Source organism: Mus caroli, chromosome 6 (genome assembly GCF_900094665.2).
Source record: "Mus caroli chromosome 6, CAROLI_EIJ_v1.1, whole genome shotgun sequence".
Lineage (NCBI taxonomy): Eukaryota > Metazoa > Chordata > Mammalia > Rodentia > Muridae > Mus > Mus caroli.
This window is the reverse complement of record NC_034575.1, coordinates 94,853,604-94,870,602: the sequence shown is the minus strand read 5'-3', so window position 1 is coordinate 94,870,602 and position 16,999 is coordinate 94,853,604. Positions and strand designations below refer to the sequence as shown.

The following is a 16,999-nucleotide window of genomic DNA, read 5'->3' as shown; positions in this document are numbered from 1 at the left end:
CCTGGCTGACCTGGAACTCACTCTGTAGACCAGGCTGGCCTCGAACTCAGAAATCCGCCTGCCTCTGCCTCCCGAGTGCTGGGATTAAAGGCATGTGCCACTACGCCTGGCAGAAAATAACTTTTTTATGAAGTAAAGATACTGGGATTATTAAGGAAGCATCTAGTGGGGTACTTGATGTTGAACCCCTGAAACAGATGTTCTTATTGCTCACCTAAAGATGGGAACCCCCTCAGTTCTGGTATCCCTGCTCCTCCCAGCAAGACGGACTCAGCTAACTTTCCACAAGTGTATCCAAGTATCCATGAGTTTGTCCACAACCACAACAGATGAATTTATGAGTGTGAGCTAGCTGCTCATCTTGCCGTGGCCTCGTCATGATTCAGCTTGGCTAATGGGCATGATTCATGCTTGCCTTTGAGTTGTCCGTGTTCCCCGGGACTCCGTGGTGCCAGCAGGTCTAGAACGTGCCAGTTAAAGTCTAATACACCTTGTGTTGGGAAATCTCACATCAACACCTCCGGTTACCTGGACTTTGGCAGGGGTCCTATAGGTTTCAGATGATGAAGCAATAAAAATGATGTGCTGTGGTGCAGTAGTTAGTTGGGACATTCATAGTTTGGGGTGTTCAAAGGAGTCACACATCTGTATTCGATGACATAACAAAGCCTTCTCTTCCCATCAGCTTGCAAAAGACAAAGAGCGCCTGCAAGCCATGATGACCCACCTGCATGTGAAGTCTACAGAACCCAAAGCTGCCCCTCAGCCCGTAAGTACTGTCCCCACCAGGGGGAATGGCCTGGTGGTATTCCCTCTCTGCCTCCCACCTCAAAGGACTGCAGGAATACCTTCTAGAGCAGATGTGGATGCCAAAGCCCTTCTCCCACTTGACTCTTTGGGCCTTTCATGGGGAAGACCCGCGGGAAGCTAGGCAGAGACCTGGGGCAACACAGACATGATGTTTTGAGGAGTCTCCTTTGCAAAACTCCTGCCTTGGGCTCCATTCTCCACCATGAGCTAACATCGGCGCTGGTATCACTCACAGACATTGCTGAACATCTCCTAGTAGCTTTAGCTGATTATTTAAAACGGAGGCCATGCCTTGGTTCCTGATTTTAAGATTTGTAAAATTTAAAGGTACGCTGACTTTATTTGATTTTGCAGGGAGTTCCTGTGTGAAAATTAATTGAGCGTTGACAATCTATAGTTAGTAGCAGCAATTTTAATCAACATGCAATGATGCAGCATAATGGCAAAGTATTGGTTTATCTGTTTTGACTGATTTTTTTTTCTATAAATAAAGCAAACACACACCCCTATATGTATAATGCACGGTGATAGAAATAAAACGGAGTCAGACTATTAACCCAGTAAATATGGTAGCCTGCCAAGATGCAGTTGGCAGACAGAATTAATGTCTGAAGCAGAACACATTACTGAGATACAGGACATAAAATCATTAAACACTCCATGCGTCCATTTTTACTGGGGAAGAGTCTTAGCTACCATGTATTCCACAGTAAATGGCTGCAGGACCAGATGACTAAGCTACCAAAAGAGGAAGCAGGGATCGGGGGATGGGGCAAAGCATTAGAAGCTGTTCCCACCTGTCCCTTCTTTTCAGAAGAGCACTGGGAAGACATGGACCCAGCTGAGCAAGCTTCCCCGAGTGCTGCCCTGAAATGATTTGCCTGACTTCTAGAAGAGTCAGGACCATTGGCAAAGGGGAGTGATTGTCTTGGACCTCTCTGGAAGTCCTTGAGGGCTTTAGTGAAGTGCTCCCCCTAGGAGGAAGAGGCTGCCTGCATCTTCACTCACGCCTAGCATCAGGGAGAGCATGAGGTTGTTCCTATCTTCCTCCGAGAATTAATGACATCAATGATTAGAGTCATGATTGAATGGAACACTCGAGTAATAGGCTTGTTTGGGATCAAGGCCGAGGAGGAATCCACATAGAAAGATGGAACTACAGAGTCCCTTGGGATCCTCAGCGGGTAATGGGTCTTGGACTAGCTAGGAACACCATTCATGTAAGCCCACCCAGGCACAAGAGGACCCATGATGATCTGTCTCCCTGTGGACCTGCTAAGTAGCCAATAAACAAGAGAGAAGCAGCTGGGGGTGAGGGAATGAACAGGGAAGGAAGGTTTGTCTTGATTAGTATTGAAAAAAAAATGTTTTACATTCTAGAAAATTATAACTTTGGAGGGGACCTCCTACTAAATTTATTTTTAACTGCTCTATTGAAAATTCTCTACCACTAGTCAACATTATCTCTTAGTAGCTCAGCACAGTATTTCTTTATTAAAAGAAATAGGCACGAATATTTTTGACTGAAAAATTAATAGCTTTTGAATTCACACACAGCAGGTTTTCTTTTGCAAAGAAGTCCAATATCGCTGCACAGCACTTCTATAACCATTTATTTAGAGTCTAAGTCAAACCTTTGACAGCTAGAGCGCTGCTACAAGCCAGTATAAAGAACTCCAAGATGTAAACCAACAATAGGCCGTCTGTGTGAGGTTTGCCATTGTCAAATACATAGATTGTTTGGATTAGTTTATGTAAATGTACTGTTGTATTACCCTTTGGAAAAAAAAATCACATTTGTGTATGAAAAGTGGTTCTCCTCACAGGCAGCATTATAAATTCCTTATCCTTTAACTTACATGTAAGAAGTAAAAATTGGTGCCTGACACGTAGATATTGTGTGACACTCTGTTGTCGGAGTGAACCTGCCTCCTTTTCATTTATTGGAAAATAGAAAATTTTATTATAGATACCATCTTAGAAATCAGGAATTATTAAAATATGTATAGGTGAGGCATTGGAAAATTAATTATAAAAGATAGACGTGTAATGTTTTGCATAAATTTTCACTTCCTTGCCAAAAGAAAAGAAAAGAAAGAAAAAAAAGGCCCATGCATATTTCAGACCCCGTGATGCTTTCAACTGTAGGGACTGGGAGCTATCTGGTGACTGATCCTAACATTCAAAATATTCCCTACAGCCCGTAATTAATTTATTCCTCCCTAAATAATGGAACGGCTGGTGAGCATTTGAATGAGTATCATTCTAGAATCTGTGGTTTGAAAGAAATAGTCCCCAAGTTTCACATCTAACCATAGGTGGGGACTTCCACGTTACGTCCTTGCCAGTGGGCTGATGAAGCTGTCTCTTTTTCCATTCCTCTTTAAAAGGGAACTTGGTGTTCATTTTAAAACTTAGTCACTAAGTGATAGAGTGCTTTGCTGCAATTGTAGCCCTTCAATGTGTGCCATCTGGGTGGCAAGAGTCTCTCTTGTATCCAGTGGTCCACCCCGTCCCCAGTTCATCCCCTCCAAGAGCTGCCAACCCGTTCTCAGATGGTTCTTATGTCAGTCCAGAGATGCACTTTCTGGATCCCAGCAAGGGGCGTGTCTTGAGATGTGGCTAGTTAGAAGATGTGCACATTCTTAAGACTGTGCCCAAGGGTGTAGATGAGGCTTTGAGCTGAACCCACAATGAGCTGGAAGCATATGGCCCATGGGAACAGTATCCCAGGCCTTGGGTCCTTGGGCAGCATGTCTTCTGACAGCCATTGCACCTCTTCCCTCAGAACTGGAACTCCTGAATTTAGAAACCAATTCTTTCTGTCCTGAGATAGTTACTTGGCCACCATGACAGATTGAGCATGATCAAATGAGAAAGGACCTAACTTGCCAGGGAGGTGTTGGGAGTCTTGCGGACAAGCTACCAGATAAGTGTATGCATGTATCTCATACATACTCATACACATGCAGACTGTTTACTGTATAGAGAATGCTGTATGTGACAAGGAAACGTGACCCGGGGAAATGACTTGTCATTTGAAACCTAGAAGCTGGGTTGGACTCTCTGGAAGGAAAGCGGTCAGCTTCCCAGCTCTTGCCTCTGGTGAGGAGTGGGGACACAGATCTGTGTGTAGGAGGATGGGAGTGGAAGGAGGACATGTTCAGTGAGGGTCAGCAGAGAGGAGTGGAAGGAATCACCAATCTCAGAAATCCACTGCCATTTCAGCCAGGCCCTGCTTAGCTAGAATCTAGCAAGTTCTAGAGTGCCCAGAGAGAAAGGGCTGTTGTTGACATGTGTTTACAAAAGCCAAATTTGTTGTCGTTTAAGATTTAAAAGTTCTGCTGTTTCCCACGGAAAGTGAAGCAACAGCAAGGGGAAGAAAATAGCCTGCAATTCCTTTGTTCCAAAACCTAGTTCCATTCCCAGGGCAAGCAGCACACTGTCTATACTTAACTCCATGAAGGATTGGCTGAGATTGATCTGGAGGTGGGGGTGGGGGAGGACAGAACTCAACACAGAGCGACCAAAGGAAACATGTTAGGCCTTCATTAAGGTGCTGATGACTTTTCACAGAGACATTTGGTCATGCTGTTTGTTAGGAGGGTGCAGTGGAAATTCCACTTAATAACGTGGAATCGGGGAGCACCTTCAGGTTTTTCTTGGGGGGGGGGTGTCCTGCACTTGTGAGAACTACTCCCCATGCCTGGAGAAACCACATTCTTTGAGATTTGGTGGGCAAGTAACTGCAGCACTGGTAGAAGAGGCTACTTTGTGAAAAAGTTTATAATGCACTTTTGGAGTGAATTGCAGCTGGAGATTTCCCCCTTTGTGCATTCCCCTCTAGACTCTAACTATAGCAATTAGGACTGTTTTGAAATAGCTTTTAGCTCCTATCAAAACAGAGTGCTCCCTCTACCCCACCCCCCAGCCCCTTAAAAAAAAATCCCATGAACTTCAAGGGGTGGGTGATCAGGTGTGGGCTGCAGGAGCCTTGGAGCAGTAATGACAGCCTGTCTGTCATAAAGAGGAACTCTCAGGCGCAGCACACAAAAGCTGTTTTATAGACTGGTTTTGTTAAGTCCCCTTCCTCACCTCAGGTTTGTTGTCCCTGTCCCTGCCAGAAATGCCACCCTCTGAGTCTGTAGAATAAGCCACTCTCCCATCAGTGCACAGAGTCCTCTCCAAAGGCCTCTGCTCTGCCACCCACTGCCCTGCCCTCTGTCCCTGGAGTCTGAACTTGGTGATTCATGCCTACAAAGGCAGCTTGCAGTCTCTGAACATTTCAGGTGGGGGCAGGACCTGAGCCTCTCTGGCCCATCCAGCCAACAGCAGAGAAACCAGTTCTGCGAGCCTGCAGTCCCTTCTGTGCTGCTGGCCTCTGGTGTTTTGGTTTCAGGTTTTTCTTTTGTTCTCAGAATCTGTTTTCATGAGAAGCCAGAACACAAACAAAAACAAAACAAAACAAAAAGTTCTTGTGGGAATACTCCCTAGCAAGTCAGTTTCTGTCCCGGGGTTCACACCAGCGGTTTGTTTGTTTATTATTTTTTAAAATGTGAGTGACTCACCCTCCTTACAGGGGAGGGAAATGTGCTGCAGAGAAACTTAAAGATTGATTTTTGTTTTTAGAAAAGACAAAGTAACATTGGGCTGCTGATAGTTGGGATAGTTTCAGTGGTAGAAGCTTCCAAGAAAGTCCTTCAGTAACTAAACTAAGGGTAACAAGGCTTGATAGCACAGTTGTTTGTATTTTTACTTACAATCGAAAAGCCTGCAGCAACTTTAACTGACATAAGGCTTTAGCTCCTGGCCAGAGTTTGAAAGAGATTATCTTTGCTGAAATCATCCCCTCCGTGGCAACTTGCCACGGAGAAAAATATCTGCGTTACTAGCTTTTCTAAACATAGCAACCTCTTCCTAAATAGAAAATGAGCACAATGAGAAAAATGGGCTTTCCATCAGGGAAAGAAACCCTCCCAGTCGGATGCCTTCCTGCTCCATGCCCAGGGGGCGTGCGCGCGGGGCGTGGGGGTGGGGGTGTCTCTTCTAAAACCTTACTTACACTTAGAAACATAAACCATCACGGGGCTTCCCTTTCTTATTGATGACTGTATAGAGATTTAATAATTTACAATTAAGATATGTATTTCAAGGTAACAGGAAAAAAAAACCTACCCCAAACTGTTCCCAATGATTTGACCTTTTATCTGTGCATGTGCGGGCACGCAGGCATGTGTATCCGAGGTCAGTGCCCCATGTGTTCTTCAATCATTTCCCCACCTTATTTTTTGAGACACGATCTCTCACTGAGCCCAGAGGGCCTGGAGGGCCTTGCTTAGAAAACCCCTGTCCTCCAGTCTCTGCCTTCCCATGGCCGGCGTTATAGGGCATGGACCCATCACTCCCGCAATGCTGAGGATGTGAGAGCTCCGGTCTTCCTCCTTAGGCAAGCTCTTTCCTGACTGAGTCATTCGCTGCAGCACCCTAGTTTGCTCTTCTAGGCTTGTGGTAGGGCTCATGATTATTCTGCTTTCAGTGTTCTTGGTAGAGTCCTTCTCAGTAAGAACAGGCTTAATGTGAACAGAGTTGGTTTTTTTAATCTTTCTTGGTAGCCCCCCTACTCAACCTTTTCTCCTTGAGATCGAAACACACACACACACACACACACACACACACACACACACACACACACGTGATGGCCAGACAGACGTTTAAAAGTTAAGGAATTTGCACAGCAGCTGCCAGGGTTGTATCTCATTAACGTGTTGGTCCGGACTTCTGATGGTCTTGGATGGCAAAGCTCCCTATTTGGAGTTCCCAGTTTTTTTTTGTTCTTCCCTCACAGGCTACAGTCATGTTTAATTTAGAATCCAGGCTCCTTTGGCAAATTAGCAATTAGAACAATTTTGTGGGAATATGTATATGTGTCATTAGTTTTTCTGCAAATTAATAGCCAGGGCAGAGGTCAGGCAGAAATTTTCCACTTGACTGAAGCTTTTCCATTGAGACGTGGCACTTGGGTTTGGAATGGCCGCAGCTGTTCCCAGACACCCTTTTCCTCTAGGAACTGTCTTTTAATTAGTTTACCTCATAGCCATCATTACAAATATTACTGTCTCCCCTCCCTGAAATAAAATTACTGTTTCTACAAAATATTCCAGCGACATTGTGCACCACTGCACATTCATGGCGGGGGTCAGTCGAATGCACCATTTAAATCATTAGATCACCTCCGTCCGCTTCTCCTAATTAGAGTCCTTACAATACATTTTTATCTGGTAATTAGCTGAGATTGGCTGCTTCCTCTGTGGCTTATTAGAGACAGCCCAGCAGTGGGTGTGAATCACGGTGTCATTTGTCAAGCCTGGTAAACCTCTCTTCAGGCTCAGTGTTTATTTCCAGATCCTACCTACATTCAAAAGCATCCAGAAAATTCAGCCTGCATTGCTGTCTACCAGTCTCGTGCCAGCACAAGAAGGATCTGTTTTTTCATTGTTGCTGTCAAGGGCAGAACTGGTCCAAGTATTATTAAACCCCATAGGAAAGCTGCAAGAGTCACATTCTTTGCACACCTAATGGCATGTCTCTGTGTGTGGGTTCACCACTTCCTCTCAGATCTTTCAAAACGATGGGTTCGTATCTGCTGAACGGTTCCATAGCACTTGCAGAACTTCCTTACAGAGCTGGCAGGGGGCAATGGGATAATGTTCTTAGGCTAGTAGGAGAAGTCGGGATCTAGGGTGAGACCCCAGAGAAGCTGCCAGGGTTTTATGCCTGCTTTTGACAGTAAGCGCTTCAAGGACAGCAGCTCTGTGGTTTAGTTCTGCTTCCAAGCCTGTAGAAGTTCTTGGTAATATTTATTGAGTGTCATTCATAAGCATGGATAAAAGCTGTTCTCGGGATCTTTTCCAGAAGCAAGCATAACTGAGAGGTAGAGATGTTTATAGCATTCATTTAGACATTAACTGGGCATAAGTAGCGGGTGCAGAGGCTGTAGGACCATACAAGAACGTGGATTGACTTTGAGTCTGAGTCAAAAGATGGACAAGCTTCTCTTTCAGTCTTTGTAAACCACGAGTAGTTTGTAGGACGGTGAATGAAATGAAGCCTCTCAGAGCATGTGTTTTAGAGTATGTATTTTTATGAACGGTATCTGTGGCTTTCCATGCTCAGGCATTTCAGCAGCCGAAGGATCAAACCTTTGTATTTAGGATCTTTCTACACTAATTTCCTGACCCTCCCAACTTCAGCCGATGCTAAATAATACAGTGGCCAGATTGGGGCACTTGTTAAGGCCTGAGGGGAAAGGGGGTCAGCCTTTGCTCTTCTCCATTGGCATCTTGCTCTGCCCTGTCCCTGGCCTCTACTCTGAACTATCAGCACTTGGTTTGCAAGTGTGTGATGCTCAGCTCTCTAGCACCTTTGGGAGGGCAGATTACCACACTGCCCCTGCTTGTTGAAGGTCAAGCAAGAATATGCCCCAGATTGCTGTTCTTGGACACTGGGGGCTGGTAGTGTTATGGAGTCAGTATTTCAAACTGAGCCTGGAAAAGCAGAGCTGAGTGCTCTCAGCCCACCACTTGGCACCAAACCTGGGGTTTTCTGTTAATGTTCCTTTCATGACATCGGTCTCTTCCCTTCTCCTCCTTTGGAACTTACTACACAGCGGGATAGTGCCTTGCATTCCAACTGTGTGAATTGAAGTTGAGTCTTTCTAGTACACTGGAGCAAAGGACTCACTTTCAATACCATCCAGAAATAATACTTGTGCTTAATCTGATGGTGGCCAAATAGACATTATGGCAACTGACTTGAAATGTGGCATGATAGAATGTTGGCCAAGTGACAGTGTACTTTGTAGAAGTTTCTTGGGTTTTGGAGAGGCTCTCTAAGTACTGGGTACCTCCATAAACATGATGAAAACCACTAGGTTCTCCTGCATTGTCAAACTCAAGGGGCTTTTCTTGTCCTGATGGACTTTAGAGAAGAATCATTCTCTCCAGTAGTGTGAGAATCCCGAGGAAGAATGCAGAAGGAAAGAAGGCGTTCGTTAATCCTGTTCCACCCTGCTTCAGAGACTCTTCGCTTCCATAGCTGGACCGTTTCAATCTTTTAAGCAACCAAATGTTACCACTGTATAAAAGTTCATGTCTGCCTCCTCGGTCAGGGCCACTGTTGAGCCAGAGCCACAGGTCCATCATGTACAGCCCCATGGTGCCTTCAGTTCCACAGTGGACTTAAGTCCCGTAACCTCTTGCTGGTCTCTGTAGTGGCTCGGAGCCCTGTGTAGCCTCTTAGCAAACCCACTGCAATTTTAAGGTTCAAACAGAAAGTCAGGCGACACAGTTTTCCAGTTGTGGCGGTATGCTCCTGAGAGTCACACTGGACAAACCAGGTTTACACCCCTGTAGCTTGCTCAGCTGGCATTCCTTCAAACCCCCAGCCTTGCTGCTGTGCAAAAGAGAATCCCTTTCGTGGAAAGTGTGTCCCGTGTAAACATACCAGTTTGGAGAGGTAACCCTCGTCAGGTGCCCGCCAGTCTTTCCTCTGGGACAGGAGAGGTTTTCACGGTTGCTCGGGTTTCTGTGGTTGTTTGATTTTTGCTTTTTGTTTTGCCTTTCTCAAGTCCTTCTAACCCATATCCTTCTCCTCACAGCTGAATCTGGTATCAAGTGTCACCCTCTCCAAGTCTGCCTCAGAGGCTTCTCCACAGAGCTTACCTCATACTCCAACAACCCCCACCGCCCCCCTGACTCCCGTCACCCAAGGCCCCTCCGTCATCACCACCACCAGCATGCACACGGTGGGACCTATCCGCAGGCGGTACTCAGACAAATACAACGTGCCCATTTCTTCAGGTAGCTACTCTCTGTCTTTGCCTGGGGCAGCATGGGGAATCTGCAGTTCCTGTCGATGAGCCCCCCTTTAAAAAGCGATCATTAATAGGACAATGATTCTCATTTAGCAGATATTGCGCAGAACCAAGAATTTTATAAGAACGCGGAAGTTAGACCACCATTTACATATGCATCTTTAATCAGGCAGGTAAGTAAATAACATGGACCGTGAAATGCTATCAAAAGGTGTACGTGGGTATATTATATTGATGAAGTAGATTTAAGACCACTTAGTATGCAAGCATGCTAAAACCTTTTCTATAAGGTTTTTAAAAACTGCAATATATAACATAATTGCTTTTGATTAAGTATTACAATACGATGTGATTATTAGGGAATTCATTTCACACAACAGTGAGAATGAGGCTGTTTAAAGATGGCAAGTCAATTATCACAAAGCTACAGTAATCTCTGATCCCTGGAATTAATCTGAGCTCTAAATAATTACTGAGCTTTAATCAGCTAGTGAAATGTTTTGCATTTCTCTTTGATTCTGCTTTATGAATGACTAATAAATTAATATTTCTGTACGGAAACAGAAATAAAAACTCCAAACAATTAGATAATTCCATTTCGAGTTTTGCTACTGAACTGCTTAAATACAACCATTAATCTTCGATCATTTTGTGAAACCTGCCTGAGGAGTTTGCTCCAAATTCCAGTTTTGGTTCCGGTTTGGTTGGGTTTTCTTTTTCTACATTTTTATGAACACTGTCGACTGTCCCTGCCTACTGGATGATGAATTACCTTCTTCGGATTCTTTTTGCCTCCTAGGCCATTCTCGAATCTCCAGAAAAGCAGCTAACACTAAACGAAATCTATAACTGGTTCACACGAATGTTTGCTTACTTCCGACGCAATGCAGCCACGTGGAAGGTAAGTTTTGCAGTCTTGAATTTTGACCTTTATAGAAGAGAGGATCTTCTGGAGAGGAATCCAGTTATTGGGCAGCGAGAGAATTCCCCTTGCACTGGGGAAGGTGACTAGGGGAAGTGTTTTATTGTGGTTGAAGTGTTCAGATGGAAGAGCCACTCAGGCCCCAGCCCCTGCCCCTGCAAGAGAGGTGTGTCTGGATTTGCTGGAGAATCCTGTGTAGGGGAAGGAGGTGACCTTGTGACCCTAAACTCTGAGGTTGGCCCTGGTGCTTACACACACCGTGGGTAACCCAACAGTCATTTTCAGGGGCATAACTAGGAACAACCAAGCTGGATAAGATCCTTCAGTGGTTAGATCAAAGCTCAACCCCACAAGCAGAGGAAGCTGTGTAATCCGTGTACTCACACGCCAAAAGGCTGATTTCTGCAGAATGCAAGGTATCAATTATAAGAATGGGTTCATGGCTACCCTGAGGGGAAAAGGTAGTTTCAGAATTATGTAATGTAATGTGACACCATTTGCCATAGAAGAGGTCGGCTGCCATAACTCCGCTAGATAACCCCTAAATGCTTGGAGTCCCTTCTAAATCTCATAGGCATTTACTCCATGCTCCATTAAGCCTTCCTGGTTAGGCATGGTGGTGCATGCCAGTCATCCCAGCATTTGAGAAGTGGGGAGGTTTTTGAGTACATGGCCAGGCTAGGCTATACAGATAGCCTTCACAACTTTTTCTCAGCTTCCTAGTTTGAATTTATTCCACAATGCCTATACCCACTGTCCTATTTAGTACCACCTAGCATTTAAGATCCGTCCTTACCCATGGTTTCAGTACCACAGGTGCTTTATAGGACGCGGCTTGCTTAGTTTAATAGGAAGAAACAGGTCTTGGTTTTTTCTCCTCCCAGTCTATAAGAAGATTAATATAGGCATGGAATTAATTCATTAGTCACATGGGGGCTGACAGGAAGTTATACTGCATATCTTAGCTTCTTTCCAGTCCTGCCCCAGGAGAGAAAATTCAACAGCTCTTTAGCTACCAAGCTTTGAAAAGTTTAGGATGTAGACGCATAAAGAAGACATTTTATTCAAATTGCTTTTTATAAATACCAAATGACCACATTTCAAAATAATTATCAGCTGCGGATATGAATTTCAACTCACATCTCCCTTTTCCAGCTTTGCTGGAAGCTGAAGGCAGGAGTGTCACTAATACAGACAGTCCCCTGTGAAGTACTCAGGGACTCGTCAATACTGAGAGTTTTTCTCTGTGTGTCCTTACTGGGACAGTGATCCAAAAGACACCGAATGGCGTCCTTTGCGGATCCTTTTTCTTTTAAAAACTCTTGATTTTTAGTTGCTTCTGTTTTAATATACAGAGCCCTCTAAATCATTCTGTGAGCAGCAATAGCCCCCGGAGTCTTTGGATTTTTTTTTGTGCATTTTGATACTTAGGTAAAATTCCCAACAGTGATTGATGCTGCCTTGTTGCCCAGCCATCTCCCTCACGTGTATACATGTGCTCTCTTGATTTTGAAAGGGAAGTGGCTACATTTGCTCCTGTCTCCTCCGTGATAGTGGAGGAGATAGTTCCCTGTGCAATATAAAGAAGTTGTTTCCTTAAAAGCTAGGTTAATTTTATAGGTGTCGAGTTTTGTTTTTAAGCAACCCATCAGAAAGCTTTTCCATCAAGGGTAGCCTCTGTCAGTCACATCAGGATCACCAGTCTGTTTCCAGCTGTACTCATTCTCCTGGGGGCTCACTCTGTAGAGTCCACTGGTGAGCAAATTATAATAGAGGTAATAAAGATGTGCCCTGTTATCCTCTAAGTAGAGTATCACAGAGAAGACCTAACTTTTAGGCAACCCAATTAGTCACCAATGATCAGTTCCCAGAAATCTGAAAGACCTCTGAGAGTTTCAACATTTGTCACCAAGAAAGCGAATTACTGTAGGGGAAGAGTGTAGCTTGTCTGGACAATACAATGCTGGGCTAAGTGAGGGCTTATCTAAGGTGCCAAAATCTCAGTGTATATGTCCACCAAGCCACTTACTCTGTATGAACAAGCAAGCAAGCAAACAAAAACCAAAAAACAAACCTGCCACTGGCCACTTGTAATAGTCTCAAATTCATTACCCAGTTGCTCAGCCAGGCAAAACTAGAGTGTATCCAGTTTGGTTATCCTGTCAGGGTTGCAGATTTTCCTGACAATATGAGACATTTCGGGCCTCTTTGCACTTAAGAATGCCCATTTTGTTAGATATGAGGCTGTCAGTGACTTTTAAACATAAGAAACAGAGAAACCAAGTAATGGAATCTAGCCATTTTGCCATTGAGAGGCCTCCTTGTAAGTTCTTGGCACTTGCTCCTCCAAGTCATTGCCAGTGTTTCCAAATATTCCGCAAGGTAAGGCTCTGCTCAATTGTTGAGACTGAACTCTTAGTGCTGAGTTAGCCCCCGATCATCTTTGCTATACAAGATGGTACTCTCAGTGGTAAAATCCTATTTAGGATTTTCCTTAATAAAGCCTATGCCTGGTTTCAAAGCCAGATATTGCTGTGGATTTAAAACTGTTCACCTTTCATGATTTAAAAATAAAATATCTTTTCAAATATCAGTGGGTTCATAAAGAATAGTTTTCATACTTAACTGATTTTTGACATCCTAACAATATTTTAGATTTATGTGGAGGGACCTGCTTGGGACTTGCATGCATGTTTACCAGTGTGTCTTCTGATCACATGGTACCAGAAAGTAGGCTTAAATGCCAAAGTACCATCCATTCAGAATCTGCGGTTTTTCTTAAAAGACACTCAAAAGAAGATCCTCCGTGGGGGTGGGGGTGGTGGCTACGGCTCTGGAGGACGGTTTTACAGATGTGGGGCTGAATGGATGGTTTTACAGATGTGGGGCTGAATGTACTGCTGTGTTTTTTTTTTCTTTTTTTTTTTTTGAGTCTTTTCTTATAGAAAAAAAATGTCAATGTTCTCTCTTTTATACTTGCTGCAGAATGCAGTGCGTCATAATCTTAGTCTCCACAAGTGTTTTGTGCGAGTAGAGAACGTTAAAGGGGCAGTATGGACAGTGGATGAAGTAGAGTTCCAAAAACGGAGGCCACAAAAGATCAGTGGGTACGTCCGCCATGTTTGAACTTCTTAGCCCAGCTCGGATTGTGCTAACGAGTGTACTGTAGAGGCTGCTAGGCGGTGTCAGACCAAAGACCTGGTTTTCACGTTTGTCTCAGTTAAGGGAAGCAAGAGAACATTTCATCCCTTCTGTCTCGTATACCCACCAGTCCCCCTGCCCCTGCTTGCTGGTCTCTGTTACATCCCATGCGAGTAGCTTTTAGGCGGCGTTGCATATTAACCCTCACGAGCCATTCGCTTATGCTTATTGCATTTTATTTTCTTTTTCCTGTTCCCTGTATTGGATGTCTGTCCTGCCCCCAACCCCGCCTCCTTTTGTTGCCACTCCATCTCCTTTGCTGCTGCTCCTATCCCAGGGTGCCATTCGCACCAACCTCTCACTGCATAAGTGCTTTATCAGAGTAGAGGATGAGTTTGGGTCCTTTTGGACAGTTGATGATGAAGAGTTTATACGTGGCCGCCATATTCAACGAGGCCGTCCTCGCAAATACTGCCCCGGTGAAAACTCTGACGAGCTTGGCGCACAGTAAGAGCCTTTACTTGCTTTGTTCTCTTGTGTCTGCTGTTGCTTTGGCTTTGCATGGTTGACTCATCCCATGTAGTATGACATTTCACCCAAGAGCAGTGCCACAGCTTTCTGCAACAGAAACTAAACAGTGTGAAGTGTACACGCACCTCGCTCGTTTCCCCTTGGAACGCCAGTGCCTAAAGATGCTTCTTCTGTGTCTCTAATGCCGATGATGACTGACTGTATTTTGATTCAGCAGCTAATGGGGACCCTCAAAGCTAGATATCATCCCCCGTGTTACCCACAATCCCTGCAAGTGAAAGGAAGCGGTGGTTACAGTATATATCTAGTGGGATAATTCTTTTCCCACTGAATACTCAAGTAACAATAATGAACAAGCTAGGCGTAGGGGTGGGTGCCTATAATGACAGCTCCCCCTCCCCTCTCCCCCATCTCCCACCCGGGGAAGCTGAGGCAGGAGGACTGCACATTCCAGGACAGCCTAGACCTTGTAGAGAGACTCTGTCTCAAAAAACTGAAAACCAAATTGTCCTAAGCTCAGGGGAAAGATTGATAATGTCATTCCCTTCAAAGTCTGTTGACAAATGAACCTCATTACCGACTGGAAGCCACACTTTCTCTCAGGATGTCCAATGTAATTTTGTAGTGTTTTTTAAAACTAGGGCAAGGATATTTTTCTTTTTTTAAAAAAATGGTATTGTGGCTTCTTTTACCTAGTCAATAGAAAGAGCACCAAATTAGAGCTTGCTCTCCCAGACTGGCCATTCAGGAAAGACTGCAGCCGAAGCTCCTGCCTTTACAGAGGAGGCCTCCCTCGAGCAGCCAGGGTCACTGAAAACGAAGCCTTTGAGCTCCTCATTGCAGTACCAGACACCCTGCCACTCAGCCCTTACCTTCCTCCTGGAGCCTGGCAGCAGCTAACCCTTTGCAGACAGGTCCCCAGAAAATATACCCAAGTGTGTTATAATTTAACACAGTTTCACCAGGATGAACCACTAGGTTCATTGCCAGAGGTATTTTCCCAAACCAACCCCGAGAAACATACATAAAGCTTAACTTTCCTTCAGTTTGGTGACCGGGTGGGGGAAGAATTTAAAATGTGGAAGACAACCAGCGAACTTGAAAGAGAAAAGTTGGCGAGGACCTCTGGATGGATTGTGTTTAACTTTGAGTTTTTTATCTTTTTCTTCCACAGTAACCCCTCCCTTATTAAAAACATGCAGAGCAGCCACGCCTACTGCACACCTCTCAATGCAGCTTTACAGGTAAGATTAACGGCCATCCCCCAGCCGCAGCGCAGACACAGGGCTCCCCCACTCATTTCAAAATATATTAGCCTCGCTCTAATTAGATATTAAATTTTAATTCCGTTAAACTTTTTTCTTAAGTGCACAAAGCATCGTTCTCCCCGGAGGCAAACACATCGGGCTGCTTCAGCAGGAGCAGGATGCTCAGCATTTTGAATATTGTGGCAAAAAAAAAAATTAAAAGTTCACTTATTAATATTTATCAGCAGTATCATAATTTCCATCCTCTTATTTCAGAATTTCACTTGAGGCAAAAATACCACAAGTGTAATTACTCTAGCACAGCTATTAATGTGCTGGATGACAGGGCCAGCGTGTCACATGACCTTCCATTGTTCCCAGGTTTAAAGAGAAAGTGGGGCTTTATTAAAGTCCATTCCAACACCTTTTCTTTCTGTGGGGGTGGCGCCTGGGTTTGTTTCCTCCCTTGTAAAGTCAACCATCCAGACAACAGAAACCAGAAGAAAAGTAGAAGTGGCCATCCAGTTGTTCAGGAAAACGTAACCATCATAGACTGGAGTTTCCTACTGACTGATAAATCACATACTACCTCAGCGAGAGAATCTTTAGAAGGTGCGAGAGAGCCCTGGGTGTGAGCGACAGGAGGAACAATCTGTGTGTCTAGCCAGGCTTTAGGTTTCTTGTTCCTCATGGTTACCACACCACCTACTGATTTCTAAAATTAATGGGGTATCTGGTGTCGCTTCTTTTGAATACCTGATGCCATCCTCAGGTCTCCCTTAAGAGCTCAGAAGTAGCCAGGATCCTGGCAGCCACCGTTAGTCTTTTGGGCTTTGGGTGTTTTGTTTGTTTGGTTCGGTTTTGGTTTTTTAACCTACCTTTATTAGTCTAGAAGACATACCTAAAAGAATCGTGAAACATTTGCATCACGTACTCTATAGACAAATCTCACATTAGTTATCACACACCCCTAGCACTGTCGAGTGTGAATACTGTAGCACCCCTGAACTGGTTGTTGGATTCTGTGACACCTCTGGCTATTCTGAGGGACCATAACATTACAAGTGAAGGGAGAAATAGAGAAACAAATGCCCCCAAAAGGGATGGCAGTGGGAAGAAGGCTTGGAACGCGTGGCATGATGGGAACTAGATGGGGGAGGGGGAGGCAGTGACAGCAGCCTGATTCTCACCACTTGCTAAGCAAATATTGACTGAGCCCCTATTCCGTGTGCCTGTCTTCCCAGCTCACCCAGTGCATCCTGGGGCTCCTCGTGGATAACACGCCCCTGACACAGTTGAACGCAGACTCGCTCAACTGAGCATCTCAGTAATTCTATTTATTTCTTCTTAGCATGAACTAAATTTACTGGGAGAAACTACTCCCTGCGTTTCTTTTAATTACTCGTAGTTTACACAGTAACTTCACAAGAGTAAATGAAAGCCGGCTTATACCCTGCCACTGTAAATACCATGCAT

The 16,999-nt window shown here is 44.6% G+C and overlaps 1 protein-coding gene across 18 annotated transcripts in view; it reads left to right on the top strand.

Annotated features, from left to right (window-relative positions):
- Nucleotides 1-16,999, top strand: part of Foxp1 (forkhead box P1) — a 601,333-nt gene that overhangs the window by 571,258 nt on the left and 13,076 nt on the right. For 12 of the 18 annotated variants that reach the window (XM_029478353.1, XM_029478343.1, XM_029478344.1 and 9 more), the window contains 6 exons: nt 686-769; nt 9,467-9,668; nt 9,776-9,855; nt 10,482-10,583; nt 13,590-13,711; nt 15,451-15,520. In XM_029478353.1, coding sequence (XP_029334213.1) covers nt 686-769; nt 9,467-9,668; nt 9,776-9,855; nt 10,482-10,583; nt 13,590-13,711; nt 15,451-15,520 — 660 coding nt within the window. Of the gene's footprint in view, nt 1-685; nt 770-9,466; nt 9,669-9,775; nt 9,856-10,481; nt 10,584-13,589; nt 13,712-14,082; nt 14,253-15,450; nt 15,521-16,999 lie in introns of all 18 variants that reach the window. The other 6 variants (XM_029478349.1, XM_029478348.1, XM_029478347.1 and 3 more) reach the window with 2 other exon arrangements.